At 43.1% G+C, this 19,150-nt stretch overlaps 1 protein-coding gene across 1 annotated transcript in view; it reads left to right on the top strand.

Moving 5' to 3' along the window:
- LOC104403026 (receptor-type tyrosine-protein phosphatase T-like) overlaps positions 1-18,593 on the top strand; it is a gene marked incomplete at its 3' end in the record, with an annotated part of 167,887 nt that extends 149,294 nt beyond the window's left edge. Inside the window, exons 8-9 of the mRNA XM_010011059.1 lie at positions 16,691-16,987; positions 18,484-18,593. Coding sequence (XP_010009361.1) covers positions 16,691-16,987; positions 18,484-18,593 — 407 coding nt within the window. The remainder of the gene's footprint in view (positions 1-16,690; positions 16,988-18,483) is intronic.
- Between the last annotated feature and the right edge of the window lie 557 nt (positions 18,594-19,150).

The raw sequence follows: 19,150 nt of genomic DNA, 5'->3' as shown, positions 1-19,150 counted from the left end.
TTCCTGCTGCTTCTGATTCATCAGCAGGATGTTCTCAAACTGTCTAACCTTTACAAGAATTTTAGATGAAACAGAAATACCATCAAGTTGCAGTCTTGGTGTCAGGGTAAGGTGGGAGCTTCCAAGCATGAAGCACAAGAGCTGTCTCTAACACTGTGAGTACAATATTTATTGTTTCAGAGGGACAAGCCTTTTGTCCTGCTCAACCTGAGAAATAGTTTTTGCTACTGGATACAGGTAGAAATTGAAATCTGAGGCTGTTGAAATGGTCCCTTTTTACATGTCATGCTCACTTAGGGCTACTGATAGATAGCAGGCTGAAGATACTTTAGTATTTTCCAGTACTCTAGTTAAAAGTTCAAGGGGAAAAAACAGGAGGATTTTTACCTTGTTGCCTATTCCAAGAATGAAATTTGTTCTTCAGAGCTTCACCTTCTGAGTGTGCAGCCTCCATCTATGTCTCTGTATGTACAATGCTGTACAGCTGATCTGGTGTGTTCTTTTTTCCTTCCTTTGAAGCATTAGGCACAAAATGAGAGGAAAAAAAGGCAGTTACGGACCTGTTAGCAAACATGTTCGATCTCACGTGCCCCTGTTCAAAGCACAGGCAACAAGTTTCTTAGATCCTTTTGCTACAGACTCAGTGTATTGTAGGCAGAAAACCCCAGGTCTGCCTTTTCAGAGCACAATTATAGCTGGATCCCAATTACAGCAGTTAACTTCCCAGTAAAACTCTTATCGTATTAATGTATTGAAGTACTTTTGATCTGTTTTCTGTCTGAATCCTGTAAATCTTTATGCATATATAATGATTACTTGCATAGAAAATCCATGCTGTTCCTGAATCAGGCCTCAAGTACTGAGCTGTGCATTTGAGCTGTTTCATGATCAAGTTACTCATTATTGCTGTATTTAGTTTCAGAACTGGCATTTCAGGAGCCTGGCACTTTCAAACTTAATTCAGGCCATGGAGCTGCTGCGAGGGCTGGAGCAGCTCTGCTCTGGAGCCAGGCTGAGAGAGCTGGGCTGGGGCAGCTGGAGAAGAGAAGGCTTCTGAAGGGGACACCTTAGAGCAGCTCCAGTGCCTAAAGGGGCTCCAGGAAACCTGGAGAGGGGCTTTGGACAAGGGCCTGTAGGGACAGGACAAGGGGAATGGCTTGAACCTGCCAGAGGGGAGATTGAGATGAGCTCTTGAGCAGAAGCTCTTCCCTGTGAGGGTGCTGAGGCGCTGGCACAGGGTGCCCAGAGAAGCTGTGGCTGCCCCATCCCTGGCAGTGTTCAAGGCCAGGTTGGACACAGTGGCTTGGAGCAACCTGCTCTAGTGGAAGGTGTCCCTGCCCGTGGCAGGGGGTGGAAATGGATGAGCTTTAAGGTCCGTCCCTTCCAACACAAACCATTCTATCATTCTATGATATACTGCTCCTCCTCTTTCCCAGCTCCTATGATGGTTACGAATGCCCATGTACTGTGAGCAGAACACCCTCCCTGTGTGCTGTTGTTTCACTCTGTGCAGTCAGATCCAAACTCCACTTCTCAGCTTACCACCCTTCCTGATTAGCAAACCAGGATTAAGTGACAAGCCTGGCTTTTTATCACAATGAAGTGTGAGATTGGAAATGCCAAAACTGTATTCTTATGTAAAGGCTGGTATTTCAGCTGATGAGGTAAGTAAGACTGATTTATGGTTATTCCTACCTGGGTATTAATTTCTGCTTATAATATAAGCACCAGACATGTGCTGTCCACTGCAGCTGAATGCAGCTTTATTTCACTTCTCAAAGCCATGTCCTAGGAAGCTGGATTTGTCAAATCTTGGATAGGAGGATTATCTTCACAAGAATATTAACCCTGTATCTGAAAATTTCTGGTTCTTAATTTTTGGTTCTTCTTTCTTCCTGCAGGACTTATTTTCTGGCTGATGGACTGTACATTTGCAGTATACTATGCACTTTTTTTCCTTCTTTGGTACTATTATTGCCTACTGTTTGTGGACATGTGTTCAAGTTAGTTGAAACTACCTGTTGGAAGCATATCCCAGAAGAGTATAGGATTCAGCAGGAGAAAAGAGCCCCCTATTTAATTAATTTCTCCAGTTACATTTGCAGAGTACATGGAATTTCAGTGGCTGCAATGTATGAGCTTTTAACTAGGTTGGTATGGGTAAGCAGGTGAGCACACCTCGGAGGCGGCAAGCGTCTTGCTTTGCACCCTCATTACTGGAGATGAAAATCTCTTTCCTCTAGGAAGGAATAAAAAGAAGGAAGATTTCTTTATAAGACGTCAGATGTGTGTGCGCTTTGACAGTGTGGTACATGATGCGAGGAACTTCCTCGTTGCTTTGTAGCTTTTCCACTTTATCACCCAAGACTGTTGCGGTATCAGCACTTCCTTTTCATGCTGCTTTGCTTTAGATAGAAATGGATTAAGCAGTAACAGTAATGGAAATGTTTTATGCAGGGGCATGTAAAATAGGATTTCACACATAACAGCAATATTTCTTGTATCTCATCTGGCACAATGACCTCTCAGCTTGCGGGGTTGGAGGTTCATCTTTTCAGCACTAGGGACTTCCTAGTTTGATGAAGTTGAGGCCTGTAGCCTGTGTTGTTGATGGCTCTCAGGAATTCAGCTGGGTGGAAGCCCCTGCACAGGGGAATGGTTATTGCTTTGCTCTCTGTTCTCCCATGGACCATGACCCCCATGGAATCATACCTGGGTGCATTGTCTCTGCTGCGGCAGCCTGCACGGGGATACATTACTCAAACTGCCTCTGAAGTTCTTGTGGCAGTAATACTTCTGACAAGAATTGAAGTTCCAGATTTGAACTGCTGGGAGTTGGAACAGAAATCTCCTTATCCTACTCCCTGTGTAATAACATTAACTTTTCTTTTGCTGTACTTCTGGAGCAGTTGCTATGGAAGTATATCACGAGATTAGTGTTGGATGGGGAATCTGTGACTTGGAAACTGTTCTCAGGTTTGTTTAGTCTCCATTAACCCTTCTGTTACAAGTTGGCTTCCTATTAAATACACACTGTTGGAATCATCTTTACCACACCCAGTCATTGGTAAAGAGATTGAGAGATGGAAATACATTCCATCTTCATCTTAATACACGTTTTCTTTAGGTGATAATCACATCATAGTTACCGTGTGAGAAAGCAGCACCTTTTCCTGTCCCCAGGTAGTTGATACCTGTCACAGTTATTTAATAAAACTCAGCCTGAGCCTCTTCTGTGTCACTATAATTGCAAAGGGTATCTTGTGAGCAAAATATATACATTTTGGTTCCCATTTAAGATGACTGTCTTAGGTCCAATAGTTTCCTTGTTCATCTATATGGGAATGGGAGTCTCTGTGTTTTACTTTGGAGTTTTGCAGTGGCTTTCACCCAGCAGTGTCACAAATCACTGCAAACCTTAAAATGCAGCATTCTAATGTGGAACAAGAAAAAAATCATTAGATCTTGGTTCACACAGAAGGTCTGAGCTCTGTCTGGTGGGTCTGCTACGAATTGTAACTTACTTCAAGGTGTTTTCTTAGGGTTTTTAATGTTTGCAGTACAATTCATGTAACTGGAAACCATCTTTGACACCATCATGTCTCATTGTCTCATATTGCTACCCATTATTTTGTAAAATCTTTTTTTTTTTTTTTTTAATATACAGGTACAGAAATCTACTTTAAAACCTAAATAGATTTATTTTTTTTTAACCTACACTTATTCAGAAGCTTATTTCTCCTGGCATTTGGGAATACAGGACTGTATTTTTTATACTTTATTGGTTACTACTGGCTTTTCATTTTTCAATAAGAATATGAAACCAAAGGTAGATGGCTCTTTGCCCATCCATCAGCCATCTTCCCCCAGGACCAGATCACTAGATTATTTCATCTTCTTTGCTTTTAGACAGGTTGCTGCACCAGCACTGGTTGATCTGGGTTAGTTGCCTGTCAGGCCAGCTAAGGTTGCGAGAGTGTTGGGGACAGAAAGGAAGTTGATGACTCTTGATCCTGATCGGTCTGTCTTTTACATAGAAGGTACCACCACTACTCTCTGGCTACAGGAAAATATCTTTCCTGTCTGGAGTTGCTGGAGGGTAAACCAAAGAGAGGACATGAACACCAGAGCCATACCGGAGATGAAGGGCAGTATGATTCATGGTACATTCTGGAGATAGCTTGCTGAGTTTATTCACGATTGTATCTGAAAGCCATCGGGACTTGCAAACTATTCAGATGAATGTGAGTCATCTTGTGAATATGTTGAATATGCTGGGATGGGGTAATGGGATTTTAGCCAGGGCAGAAGGGATCTGTACACTCCAGCATCCATCAGTGTCTAGGACAGAAGGTGCTGTTCCATTTCTGTGAGTCAGACCGGCAGGCAAGGATGCTCCAGAGCAGAATTTCTAACTGAAGTAACCAGGGGTTGCCTGTTTTGCATATGGATTGAGGCATATATTTGAAAACTTAGCTGAGAGAAAGCACAACATCAAAAATCCAAGTGCAGACCATGCCTGTGGACAGCCTGCACCAGGCATATGCTGTCATTGCCCCTTGTATCTGATGCAGAACCAGCTGGTGAGCTGATGTTCAGGGACCTGGTGCTGCATGTGAATGTCTGGAAATATCCCAGGCACCTCTGGGATCACAAATTCAAATTCCAAACCTTGTTCTGCCATAGAAAAAAACCCACCCCAGGATGTTGTGCAGTTCATCATCCCGTGCAGCAGAACCCTACAGTGTGCTGCTGCTTATTTCACAAAAAAAGCCCATTTAATTGCTTAAGTTACAGCATAAAGTTATTCTTCATTTTACTGTTTTCTGCTACTTTCTCTTCACGTAATTTCTGGGTGAAATAATTCCGTTTGGCTGATTGATTCAGGAATTTGACTGTCACATTGGAGGCATGACATTTGCAAAGGCATACTAATGGACTGTAAATGCATTGCTGTAAGTTTTAAAGTGGTATTTTTAATGTCGAGGTGGAGCACCAGTATCTCTTTGGGTAAAATCTATTTCCCCTAGAAACAATATTTTAAAGTTTAGTAATATTCATGACTACATTCCCCATGTAATTGCATCACTAGAAGAAAACCAATGTGCTTTACAGCCTGGCCTTGTCTGACACAGCTTTGCAGAGACCTGATTTTTACAACAGGCTGTTGAAAAAGAGAAAAGTAGTGCTGGAGCAGATGAATAACTTAAATGCAGTAAAATCCAATTGCAATGGTCTGGAACTTCAGTGCTCCCTCTTTGCCTGGTCTCAAAGTAGCTTTCTAGTCCCGTCTATAGCTGACCATGATGCTGCTGTGAACTCAAATCACAGTCTTGCTCACATCTGTGTAGCCCCCGCTTAGAGAGTGCAGCTTGCAGCTTTATGGCCTTATTGAAATGTTGGTGTTATAAACTGGATGGTTCCTCTTAGAGCTGAGGAGACAGGTATTCTTCAAACATGCATATTGGGAACTGCAAGTATTTATTTAAATCCACCATATTACTGCAGATCTACCTTTAACAACACTCACATTCAGGGTGTTGAGGGGTATGTGGCTGCTGGTAAAGTTATCTGTATGACGAGTTTTGAAACTGAGGGTTGTGATCACCAAGGGGTACAATTTGTAAGTTGAATTGCAACCTTCCAGTACCTAAAGGGGGTCTGCAAGAAACCTGGAGAGAGGCTTTGGACAAGGGCCTGTAGGGACAGGACAAGGGAATGGCTTTAACCTGCCAGAGGGGAGATTGAGATGAGCTCTTGGGCAGAAGCTCTTCCCTGTGAGGGTGCTGAGACACGGGCACAGGGTTCCCAGAGTAGCTGTGGCTGCCCCATCCCTGGCAGTGTTCAAGGCCAGGTTGGACACAGGGGCTTGGAGCAACCTGCTCTAGTGGAAGGTGTCCCTGCCCATGGCAGGGGGTTGAGACTGGATGAGTTTCAAGGTCCCTTCCAACCCAAACCAGTCTGGGATTCTATGGTTCTGTGGTTTTAATGTCCCTGCCATGTAAACCACAGGAATGACTCTTCTAGTGCACTATCCATTTATCCTACTCGAGTTTTAACTTTGGAGTGTGTGTATTCTCATAATTGAGGAACTGAAGCCAGTTTTGTCTGATGACTGCACAGCAAAGGCCACTTCTAGCATAGGAAGGTGCACCAGTGAACTACTTGTAACATACTCCTCTTGAACGAGACAGCAAGACCCTGATTCCAGGTGCTGCATTGGCTGTATGTGTGCAGCAGAATGAAGAGGATGTGAGTCCATGTCCCACAGTGAAAACAGGGGATGGCAATTAAAACCATCTTACTTTTTCTCTCAAGCAGAGCATGAAAAGCTTTTAGGGCAGAATGAATGCAGACCAGCAAAATGACATTTATTTTCATGGTCTCTTGACCACCACCATGCTTTAAGCTCTTGAGTGGTGCTACAAGTTAGCAGTGGAAATGAAATGCTGTATTTGCATTTACACATACATATAGTGGAAATTATGTGTTTGTGCTTATAAGTGGTGGTAAATTACTAATCGTATCACCAGCTAGCAAACAGCTCACCTGATAAAAGGAGCTGCAGTCAGATACGTCCTGCAGACCATTGCTTGCTCAAGGACAAATCGTGTGCTCTATAGGAAATACTCTGGCTTCAGCCAGAACAATTAGAGAGAAGGTGGCTGAGAGCTGTGTGTCTGATGGAGTTACCCTCCACTGCTGCTCTCAGAGGGCTCTCTTGAAAATCAGATCTGTAATGGATATTATGCAGATTTGAAAGAAAAAATGAAACGGGCGACTTTTTGATCTGCTTTTGATGTTCCATTCAGTTGCTTTCATCTCACAGGATAAAAGTAATTGAACAATAATCCCAAAGAGAGTCAAATACACAAATCAATAAACTGCTCTCACAGGAGAATTTAGTTTGATGAGTGTGCTGGTGCCTAACACTTCCCCAGGCTGTTAGCTTTCCATTAGGTGGTCTTGTAGTCTTTAATAGAGATAGCAGGATCTAGATTGGAGAACATAGGCAGTGAATAAGGCAGATACACAAAGCAACAACAGCTTTTTACCTCCTTTGGTTGACATCCTAAATCTTCACTGAGTGCTGAGAGCCAGTTACTGACTTTTTATTTTTGTGTTCTTTTGGGAAGTATCATGAAAGCAAAGGGCTGATACTTCCACTAGACGTAGTAGTAGAGTAGGCAGTTGTTAGGCTGCTCTGGTGAGCATTCTCCTGTGTTCGCATCATCCTCTGTGATAGGCAGAGGAATCTTTGGTCCTTTGTATTCCTTTTCTCTGTGGTGTTTTCCAGTGAGCTTGGATCTTACCTTGTATTTTTATCTATTATTATTGACAATTTCATATGCATTCTTTAATAAGTATTTTGCTAGTCCCCCTCACCTTTGTGTCAGATGCTGACAGGCAAGCAGAGAAACCATGTTTCTGGTTCCTATGAATATGAGAACAAGTTGAACATTACTCTCTTTGTGTGCAGTGACGACAAGGTTTGACCCACCACAGCCTTTCTGTGTGATTGAATTAGATGAAATGGGAAAGTTCTATCCCATGTGTCCAGTAGGAAGTTCACAGATGGTAATAACTAAACCTTCAAAAGACTGCAGTTGCTCTCAGTTCCTTTTGTCCTGTCCAAGGTTAAATTAGATACTAGAAGTGAAAGGATCCTTAATCCTCTAGCAAAAATGGTTTCCCTACCATGTTCAGTCTGAAGGAGAAATGTGCTGGACTTGAACATAGAGCTGATGTGATGTGTTGGCAGAAGGAAAATGGGGAAGTGGATTTAAGAGAGGAATTGGGAGCAGAAGGTAAGAAAGATAATTGTATAGGGCAGCTGGGCATGAAGAGCAGGAGAGGGAGCTGGGATGTCTTTTAAGGATGTGTGTAGAACATATATATATGAACAAGGTCTGAGGCTGAGACCCAGTGGCTGACAGAGGTCAGGAACACAGGCTGATGGGGAGCTGCAGTCCCTGATGGAGAGTGGATGGGGTGAGCTGGCAACTCAAGCTGGAATAAAAAGTCTTAGGAGCAGATGTAGTTGAGGTCTTTGAGAATGGAGTAAGTGCTGGAGTGGAGGAAAGACTGGGATGAGGTAGGCAGAAGATCAGTGGCAGTGGAGGGTATGGAGGAAGGAAGAGTGAAGGAGCAGAACAGATGGTGAGTAGATAATGTGCTCAATCATGACCAAAGTCAAGTCTTGTGATTCTTTTGCTGCCCAGTGTCACAGCTGAAAACATACATGGCTGCAGCTACTGCTATCTGCTAGTCAGACCAGCAGTGGTTCACTGAATTGACAGGCTGTGTTGACACTTACATCTGGTTTACCTTGCGCTAAAGATGTGTTGTGTACTTGGGGGAGGAAATGCTCCTATGGGGAAAAGCACTCCTCCAGTATAGTGGTCCATGGGCAAGAGGCCCAGGGCTGCTTGTGAGCTGTAATGGTCTGAATGTGTGGGTTTATCCTCAAAGGGAGGCTTGGGCTGCCTTAAGGCACCGGGATAGTGCAGGGGTTGATGGGCTCTTTCCGAGTCCCTGATACCAGAGACACTGAAAAGTCTCTGGAAGTCCTTGGGCATGGTGCATAGGCACAGATAACACAAAATTCCCATTGTGTATGCAACCCTAACTCTAACTGGACCTAACACTTGGTTGCTTCACTTGGTAGCTGTAATGCTCATGGATTTTAAGTTTCCTAGGAGGTTTTCTGAAGAGGAAGAGGGAAGAGAAAGTGGTAGCCTCTGTAAATCCTGAGAGAGTAGACCTGAATGGATGCCAGTTGGAGATCCCTGATGTTTCTAATCTTCTGATTCTAGAGACAACTTATAACTGTGTGGGGAGCAGATGCTAACACATCTCCAGTAGGAATAGTGTTATTTTAATAGCAAAGCAGGAACTGTTTTTTCTCTGCCCTTCTTTCTTGCCCTCTGCTGTGAACAGAAGGAAATCATTAATAGCTGGAGGACAACCAACCATCAAACTGACTTTCTCAGCACTTATTCTACATGGGAATATTAGAGGAAAATGAAATTAGGAACAATATTTTCTTCATGTAAATTCAGTGGTATATTAAATGAACAAACTGTGTGGCTCCCCATAACGCTGTCACAACTTGCAGCCCTGTGGTGCCAAGCTGTGGCAGAAGTTATTGGAATGTTTCAGTGACATATTAACAGATCTTTTCTTAGAAACTCTCAGCTTTCCTTAACTCACTTCCAGCAAATGGATTTCCAATAAGCATCTACCTTCTTTCTCCTTTTTCCATTTTCCAGGTAAACTCTTTCAGGGCACAGTGGTGCATTTGTGTGGAAATGGCTTTGCTGAGAAATTGAAAGGCAGGATCTGGATCAGTTCCCTGCATGAACTTTGCAATATCCCTGAAAAGTGTTGTGATCTGTATTTGGTGCCCAGAGCATTGCTTAAGCTAGTGAGGAGAAAACTAATCTCTTGCACTTTCATTGGCAGCACTGTCATAGACAAATCCTAATGGGGTGGAAATGAGCTCAGCTGCCTAATTCTGTTAAAAACATAGGCTTTTTTTCACACATGAATACACATCTACTTCCTTCTAGCCTTGTTGTGAAAGCCGTGGCAGCAGAGAGTCAAACCACGGTTGCTGCAAACAAAACACACTGCCTTTTTCCACTTCAGTTCGGTTTTCTTCTTTCTATATGCAGTAAGACAGAGCCAGAGCCTCAATTCACCCAGAAAAAAACACATTCTCAAGTATAAAGATCTTGATGTGGGCAAATGAGCTGTTTCCTAACTTTGAGGCATGACTTAGGAACAGCTTTAACGTTGCCCAGGGAAGCTGTGGCTGCCCCATCCCTGGCAGTGTTCAAGGCCAGGTTGGACACAGGGGCTTGGAGCAACCTGCTCTAGTGGAAGGTGTCCCTGCCTGTGGCAGGGGGTTGGAGCTGGATGAGCTTCAAGGTCCCTTCCAACACTAAACCATTCTATGAGTCTGTGATTCCGTGAAAATCCCTTTAGATGTCATCAAGTGCATGGAGTCAGCTAGTGCCCATCATACAGAGATTCCTCACATACAGCTCCCCATCACTGGTGCAGAAGGGAGTCACTGCTGTGCCTGAACCTGAGAAAAATGGGACAAGCTTCAAGCTGTTTATGGCAATGAGGATATCTCAGTAGTGCCCACAAAGCTGATGTGTCATGACCTGATCCTTCTGCTCCTTCTGCTAGAGCTGCAAGTAGAACTGGAAATACTTTGTTACTTTTCTTTATTACTTTTGCTTTTGAAAGTCAGGATTCTGAGAGAACACCCAAAGGAAGCCACAGTTACAAGAGAAAGCCCATCTGCAAGAGCAGTGCTTTTCTCTGCTGCTCAGAACAGTTCAACAGACCCATGACTGGATGGAGGAACCTCTGTTTTCCCTCCTATTTTTATTGCATTACTTATTTTTATGGCAATAATTTCTCTTTTGTCAGGAACTAGCTTCTATGTTGTTCTAATCTCTTCCACTTATTCCAATTGAAGATGACAGCAGTACACAGAGGAAGAGGCAATGAAAGTCACTGCACATGCGTGGTAGGAAAAGGAATAGTTAAAATTTATACATAATAAAATGAATCTAAAATAAAATACACATTTTACTTGTGCTTCACACAACCCCCACGTTTACCTGGCTTGGAATCTCACTTTCATTAGCATATTTAATTATGCTTTTGTATTTAATCAGCAAAATGCTTGATAATGTACATTTTGTTCCCAGCCATGGAATGCCACTGCTCTGTGTATCCATGATAGATGGTTTTAATAAAACCAGTAATAACCCTTTATTGTGGGTTTAAATTATTATTTTTAAGTTGGTTAGGGAACAGTAGTTTTAGGTACAAGGGAAGAGAGCTTTCATTTCACCACTTCCTAACCTAATGACAAATCCATTTAAGCAGATGCTAATATACCTTTTCAGACAGTTGTGCTTCGTTAGCGTGTGGTTGTTTGCAAAGGGAGGTTTGGGGCTCTCTTCCAGGTGTAAGGAGTGTGAGCGGAGCTGAGGAATGATTTTTGTGTCACTTTGGGCACTTGCCAGTGTGTGTGGACTTTGAGCGAGCGACAGGCACGTTTGGGAGCTTACTGAAAGGTCACAGGATGTTTGATGAGATTTGTAACATATCAAATATTTTCCCTTTTATTATTTTTTTTCTTTTAATCTTGGGTTTCTTTCAGTGCAGAATTCAAAGTAAAATTTGCAACTAAACCAAAACCAGATCAGTCAAAACCTGAAGCAGGTGTGCTGTGAGCTGAAGTAAAATGATCATAACTGTGGCATGCTTTAGATGAGACATGAGCAGAAGCTTTTCCCTGTGAGGGTGCTGAGGCGCTGGCACAGGGTGCCCAGAGAAGCTGTGGCTGCCCCATCCCTGGCAGTGTTCAAGGCCAGGTTGGACACAGGAGCTTGGAGCAACCTGCTCTAGTGGAAGGTGTCCCTGCCCATGGCAGGGGGGTGGAACTGGGTGAGCTTTAAGGTCCCTTCCAACCCAAACCAGCATGGTACTGCATAATTCGGTGTTAACTGATCTCAGTCCCTGGCTTATCTAAGCACATATTCCATTCTCTAACTTATTTCATCCTTTATAACAGATTAATCTGTATGGCAGGGCTCCTCCTCCTTCATTGGTGACATGGTTTAGTGTGTGGTGTCCCTGCCCATGGCTGGGGGTTGGAACTAGATGATCTTAAGGTCCTTTCCAATTCTAACTATTCTATGATTTTAGTTCATCAGCTGCAATGACACCTATTTCTTTGTGTGTGACTTATGATTTAGTTGATTACAGGTATTTCAACAAACAGGTTGTTTGTTCTGCAGTGATATATTATATCAGTTTCCTTTCCCTCTCTGTTGCAGCTTCTCTCAGAACATGCCTTTCCAACTAATTGCCTGCTTTCAGCCTGATCTGCACTGTCTTTGGACCAGTGATGAGAGTTGAACTGGTTTAAAGAACTAAAAATGAGATCCAAATATTAGGGAGATGTTATTTGTGCAGAAAAAGGCAAAGCCAGAACATGTCTACAGTAGTGAAGGACCAGTGAATTCTGCTTAATCAGTGGTTTTATCTGTCATGTCTGAAAAGGCATTTCTAGCACATTCAGGAGCATTGAAATGTGATGGGCAGGAGTGTGTGTATTGTGATGCTCATCAAAGGAGCTCTGTGACAGACATGCAGCACTGTAGGGATGGACAGGGCTGTCCGTCATCCTGAAATGTCTGTGTATAGGACATAGGAAGTGGGTTGTTATGGAACAATTCCTCTGTCAGGATCTCTGACAGTGAACCACACGCACTCTAGAGGAGTGGTTTTATCACACACAAGAATTGTGGATTTAATTCAAACCCCTTGAATGCTTTTGCTTTGCTTATTTTGCTGTGGGTTTGGGTAGTAGGTATGTTTCCCTAGGCTTATTTCACCCTGTGGAAATTTGAGGAGGAAAAGAAGGAATAGGGAATAAAGTGTGAGATGGAGAAGGTTTCAGCCCTAATCTAAAGCCTGGAGGAAATTCATTGTCAGGCAGATTGTTTAAAAAATATAAAGAATTGTAAAAAATCTTCTGAGGACATGTAGGGACAGGACAAGGGGAATGGCCTCACCCTGCCAGAGAGGAGATTGAGATGAGCTCTTGAGCAGAAGCTCTTCCCTGTGAGGGTGCTGAGGCGCTGGCACAGGGTGCCCAGAGAAGCTGTGGCTGCCCCATCCCTGGCAGTGTTGAAGGCCACGTTGGACACAGTGGCTTGGAGCAACCTGCTCTAGTGGAAGGTGTCCCTGCCCGTGGATGAGCTTTAAGGTCCCTTCAACACAAACCAGTCTGTGAGTCTGTGAAATGACTGGTTTTCCAGCTGTAGAACAAGAGCAATTTATTTGAAAAACACAAGGGAAACATCTGAACCACCAATTCACCGTCACCAAGACTTTTGCTGCTGTTCTCTCATTAAGTGGACACTGTCTTGATTTATCACCAGATTGAAATATTCTGTGAAGTCCTCAACCATTCCATGATACTACCAATTTTTTATTTTGTAAATGAAGATGGAATTCACTATTTTCTGGGCTGCAGAGACAGGATGTACCATGGTGGTAGTTGGAAGAACACAAGTTTTGATCTTCTTATCAACTACCAACACACCCAGTCTTGTCCTTCTTCTTCTCCCAGTCTGCCTAGGAGCAGACTGAGATGGGATGGGGACCTTACTGGGGTGTTGGTCTGTTCTGGTTGGAGTGACTGGCTGATGAGTTCATGTGAGGGTGTGTCGAGGGGAAGGCAGGAATCACACCTATTTTCCTCCTCTTTCTTTATCGGAAAGCATCAGTTGAGGACTCACAGAAAGCACTTGTCACACTCATTTTTCTTCCTTTTGTGCATTCTCAGGCTCTGTAACCTGCTGGGAAAACCAATTCAACCAGTGGACAACTGCACTGCTAATAAACTGCCTCCTGCTCTCCATAGGTCGGGAGAAATGGGCATGAGGCCTCAGACGAGTAAGGGCACCTTCTGCTCCATATCATGTCTTTAGTGACAGCAATGACTTTTTCCAATTAGGCTCCTGCAGCAGGTAGTTAACCTGGGGGCAACAATTGTCTCTGTTTAACTTCACTGCTCAACTTGAGCTTCATGTTCAAACCCCAGGGTTTCACCATTGCTTCCTTTCCTCTCTGTTCCTCTCTTGATGGAGGGGTATAAAGCAAAGACAGTTGTTACTATTAATCTAAATCCCCCTTTGGTTTTCTCACTTCACAATGAGCAAGAAGATTACAGTGGACAAAAGGAGATCTGTTACAATAAGGAAAAAAGCAAAACCAGCCATAAAAGTCAACTTCTCTGTAAAATTGTGATGGCAGAAAATGCAGTCTCTGAACATTGCACATCATTGTTGGGTCAAAAATCTGCTTCCCTGGGCTAAGGACAGAGAGCAGCTGGGAGATCCCTGGGAGAGCTTCACAGAATCCCAGACTGGTTTGTGTTGGAAGGGACCTTAATGCTCATCCAGTTCCAACCCCCTGCCAAGTTGCTCCAAGCTCCTGTGTCCAACCTGGCCTTGAACACTGCCAGGGATGGGGCAGCCACAACTTCTCTGGACAACCCTGTGCCAGTGTCTCAGCACCCTCACAGGGAAGACCTTCTGCCTCGGAGCTCATCTCAGTCTCCCCTCTGTCAGCCTGCTTTCACTATGCCCTGTACAGCATCCTGATCTCATTTTTACACTGGACTGAAAAATCTGTCATTTTAGGATTATTGAACAGAGTGTTCTTGGGAGAATGTGTCATGTTCTGTGATTGTCTACTGTTGTAATCTGCATTTTAGCTTCTGGCTTTGGAACTAAAGTCATCTGCGGTGAATAGGTTTGTTACTCTATTGAAAAGATTGTGTTGCAAAACCCAAGAAAGGCCTCAGGATGTATCTTTTACAATAAATTTTGGGTAGAATTAGCAACTGATTGATGCAAGGCAGCTTCTAAGACTTACAGTTTTGGGTAAAAAAGGAAAGGGCAAATGTGAGATGAGCAAGCAAGCTAAAAACTGCAGATATTCTTCCATAGTCTGGGTTTTGGACATCTGACTTGGTGAGATGGTGCTGAATCATAGTTGTTCCTTACCCACTGATAAAGTCAGCACATCTGACATCAATAAACCAAACACCCTCAAGTTACCCACTCATTTCATAACATGACTGACTTAAAGAAAATAACTGTAATTTTAAGAACAGTGTAGCATTAACCTGGAGGTTAATTGCCATCTTCAGCTGCATCCTTGTCTTGGCATGAAATGTTTTTCCTGTCGCAGCCATGTTCTGGGTTGGGGTCTGAAGTGGATTACTTTGTGTAGAGTTTGGAAGGACAAGTATCTGCATTTGCTCTTGGCTTTTTTTCCTTTCGATACAACTTGGAAGGAGGTTTCTGCTTACCTGCATGGGTTCAGAGGCTGAGACTTCACACAGTCATTCTTCTCTTCGCCTTATTTACCTGCCCAATTCATTTATAGAAATGTTCTTTCATTGGGTTTACAATAAATGAGTGATGATCACCTAATGCTAAGTACCTGTGTGTATACTGATGCATCCAAACTTTCTAATTTCTAAATTATGATTATTTTGACGCACACACTACTAAAGAATCTCATTTAAGATGTGTTTTCTACATGCCAAGGAATTGACGTGGCTGATACGGAATCCTAAGCCAGTTGCTGTCTTCAGCCCCCTGATCCTTTCATATCCATCCTGTTTCAAAAGTAGCTGCATCTATATAAAGATTCTGAATTCATTTTTGAAGTAGCTATTTTCCCATTGCCACTCACTAGGGTTTTCTTGGAAGTAATACAGAATATGCTGGTTATTATAGTATATTTTCTGCTTATGTATTAGTAGATTGAAGTCAGTGTGGTGGGTGCTTTAGTTTCAAGAATTACGAGAAGGCTTTTTTTGACTTCAGTTATCTTTCCAAGAAGCATAATTAACATTCAGGAGGCCTTGTGAAGTTTTTTGTTCCCATGAAAACGTTCTGTTCCTTTCATAGGCTGAAATCACGAGAGAACATCAAAAATGGGCGAAACACTGAATTGTGCTGGAAATCAGGAAAATCTCCATCGAATGATGTATTTTCTAATTCCCTTGCTTAGATATACACTGAGCCAAAAAGCGAACGAGCTGTGCAAGTTGAAGAAACGTCAGATAAGCAAACGATGACATGGGTAGTATTGCTACCATCTGACAGATCTCAAACACTGGTTTTACTCATCCTTCATTTTCTATATCCCCCTGTCTAGCGGCGCATGCATTTGTGCTTTATATAAAGGACATTTGAGTTATGCTGTTAAAAATAAGTTAAGGAACAGCAGGTGAAAATGATTCCTCCACATGAATATTCAACTGTACCTCAGTCAGATACTGTGGAAGGGATGATAAAGAGCTGGTGGGGCCAAGGCGTTGATAGGATCTGAAAGGAAAGTTTTATTGGCAGGAGGTGGAGATGACTCAGAATGTACCCAAGGAGCAGCGTGATCTGCTCAGATGTGCCATCACCAAAGCATCCAAGGGTTTGGCAAATGGAGGTGGCAGTACGCTGGGATGTTGGAAGTCTGACAGGCTCCTAATCCTGGTTCTTACACTCCTGTGCTTTTGTCTCTGAGCAGAATGGGTTTAGGGTAGGCAGGAGCATGTAGGAGCTACATAGCTAAGTTGAAAGCTGAGACTTGAGTTCATACCTCCTCTGGCAGCCATTTCCATGTATCTGCATCACCTTGGGCTGGACTCATCAAGGTATTTAGGCACTTTCAAGTAGATTAACTACTTTTCTGGGGGTTAGGGTTTTTTATTTTGGTTTTGGGGCTTTTTTGGTTGTTTTTTGTTGCCCTTTTAGTTAAGAAAGAAGTAAGTGTGACTTTCACACCGCTTAACTGATGGACTTATGCTGCCACTGTTGGATTCAGTGAGGTTTCACAGGAATCAGGAGTATGACCACTGATTCAAGGCCCTGTGACAGGGGAGTTTTCAGGGAAAACTCAGGAGCCAGGATGTATTTGTGGCTCTGACGTTCATTTCCCTGTCACTTACACGTTGTAAAGACAGGAACATTCAGAACTGTGAACTACTTAAATACGCTGACAGGAAGCATATTATTGGATGGCTGACTTCTTTTAATGTCAAATTAATGTGTCTTTTTCCTCTTTGCTTGCTCCACAGATCCTGTCCATGGACCACAGAACGTGGAAGTGGTTGATATCCGCTCCCGGCAGCTGACGTTGCAATGGGAACCTTTTGGCTACGCTGTGACCCGCTGCCACAGCTACAATCTCACTGTCCAGTACCAGTATGTGTTTAACCAGCAAAAATTCGAGGCAGAGGAACTCATCCAAACCTCGTCCCACTACACCTTGCGAGGTCTCCGGCCCTTCATGACCATCAGGCTGAGGTTGGCCCTCTCGAACCCTGAGGGCAAAATGGAGAGTGAGGAGCTGGTTGTGCAGACCGAGGAGGATGGTAAGTTGTGTTGGGTTTCCTTGTTTTGGGGGGAAGACTTAATATCCTCAAGTTGTAAGTAACAACATAACCCTCTTGCCCCATGAGACTTATAAATGGATTCTCTGGATAGTGTGTGTTATGCAAGTAATATTTGTATGTGTAAATAATTCCCATTCCACAGCTGTGGAATGAAAGGCCATGGATCCCCAAGGTGCTTGGGAATGACAAATGCCAGTCTGAGCAGTTACCAAACAGCAGTAGCTTTACTTCTATAGAATCATAGAATAGTTTGGGTTGGAAGGGACCTCCAAAGCTCATCTAGTCCAACAGCCTGCAATGAGCAGGGACATCTTCAAGTTGACCAGAACCACATGCAGCCTGGCCTTGAGGTAGCATTTTGAACTACACAGGACTCACAGAGCAGCATCCTTTCCATGGCAATGGGGTTGAAACTAGATGATCTTAAGGTCCTTTCCAACCCAAACCATTCTGTGATTCTGTGATATGAGCAAATTTTATCCTGGTGTTTGTTGATTTTTCTTGTGCCTTCACGTCACTATCCCATAAAAAGAAGTACAGCATCTTCTTTTCCAGACTTTGCTTTTCTTAATACTGATCTTCTGGATGTAGCATTTTATATATGTCTCAGAAGCTAAATTCATCCAGTGCTAACTCTTCCATTCTGGATAGAAAAGAACTGTTTTCCGGAAGTACTGATGGAAAGCTTTAAAGTGTTATTATCCCATCTGAGCTATTTCAAGGACTCTCACAGATGACAAGCCTCCATTCTGTCTAATGTGTTAAAGAAGAAGTTCTTCCTCTGCCAGAGCTGGGAGGAGTTGCTGTTCTAAGTTTCTCCTGTTGAAAGTGGCTCTTGCCACCCATTTTATCATCCAGGGGGACATAAGAGGGTGGCAGATCCTTCAGAAAAATGAACGGGTTTTCATCAGGCAGGTTGGGAGTGCATTTATTAGTTATCTTCCACAGCATTCAACTTTTGCTTGAGTAAGTGGATTTTTTAGCTGGCCTTGTAGCCATAATGAAGTATAAATCTTGCATTGTTACTTTACTGAGGAAATCAATCTTTCATATTGATAAAGGTGTGCAGCCCAGTAGCATCTTTATGCCAAGGTGCAATCTGGCTGTTTAGGGGGATAGAGCTTTATTGTGTGGGAGGAGAAGGACACATTAATTCCCTGCTGCTGCTGTGCTGCGCTTGAATAAGGATGTGCTGAAATTAGCTTCATATTTTCCTGGATTCTGATTTTATTTATCACTTAGTGGTTAGATGAGGGTGTTCCTCTTTGAACCAGCAGTTAAGAATAGGCCTCTCATATGGTTAGAACCTTTGCAAACCTTGAGGGTTTTTGTGGGTTTTTTTATATTGTATCTATTTAGCTATTTTCAGCTCTGAAGTTCCTGTCTAGTGGCCTATTGGTGTCTTCTGATGTGTGTGCAGCTGGAGCTGTGGGAGCTTCTCACACAGGTTTCTGGTGTTTTTTTTTCCCCTGTAGTTCCTGGACCTGTTCCCTTGGAATCCATCCAGGGAGGACCTTTTGAAGAGAAGATCTATGTTCAGTGGAAGCCTCCAAATGAGACAAATGGCATCATTACACTCTATGAGGTGAGGAGAACAGATTGTTGTCAAGGAATACATGCCACAGGGCCCTTTTCGTTTGTGTTTAAGCCAATCCTGAGCTCTGAGATTTCAGCAGGTGCTAAAAGAAGCCTGATTAAAATAGAGAAGCATCTTCAAGATAGTCTGCTGCTATCACTGAGAAAGTTTTCCAGTTCAAAAAAAGAGAGATTTGTTGCAAAATGAGAGCCATACATTCCTCCTGTCTTGGGTGTTCAATTCCTGCCCTTTTTTCAGCTGCTGTATCTCCGTGGCCTGTTTTCTTTCCTTTTCCTTTTTTCTTGAGATAAACGTCTCTTAGTTTTTATACCTAAATACTGCAGCTAATTCCTCTCTGCCTTTCCAAAAGTCACACCACTTCCTGGCAAGCTCAGCAGAATATAGCCATTAAGTCTTATCTTGTAGTGTTCTCACTGAATCTCTCAATGATAATCTATCTAGCGCAGCCACTCTCCCTGCCTTCAGACAAAACACACAGCAGGCTACAGGATGATCACTGGCCATCCTGTGCTGGGTGGGAAAACTAATGAATGTGATTAGAGTGT

This window comes from Nestor notabilis, unplaced genomic scaffold, assembly GCF_000696875.1.
Source record: "Nestor notabilis isolate BGI_N333 unplaced genomic scaffold, ASM69687v1 scaffold11703, whole genome shotgun sequence".
Lineage (NCBI taxonomy): Eukaryota > Metazoa > Chordata > Aves > Psittaciformes > Psittacidae > Nestor > Nestor notabilis.
The sequence above is the reverse complement of the archived record's forward strand: the minus strand, read 5'-3'. Positions and strand labels throughout refer to the sequence as shown.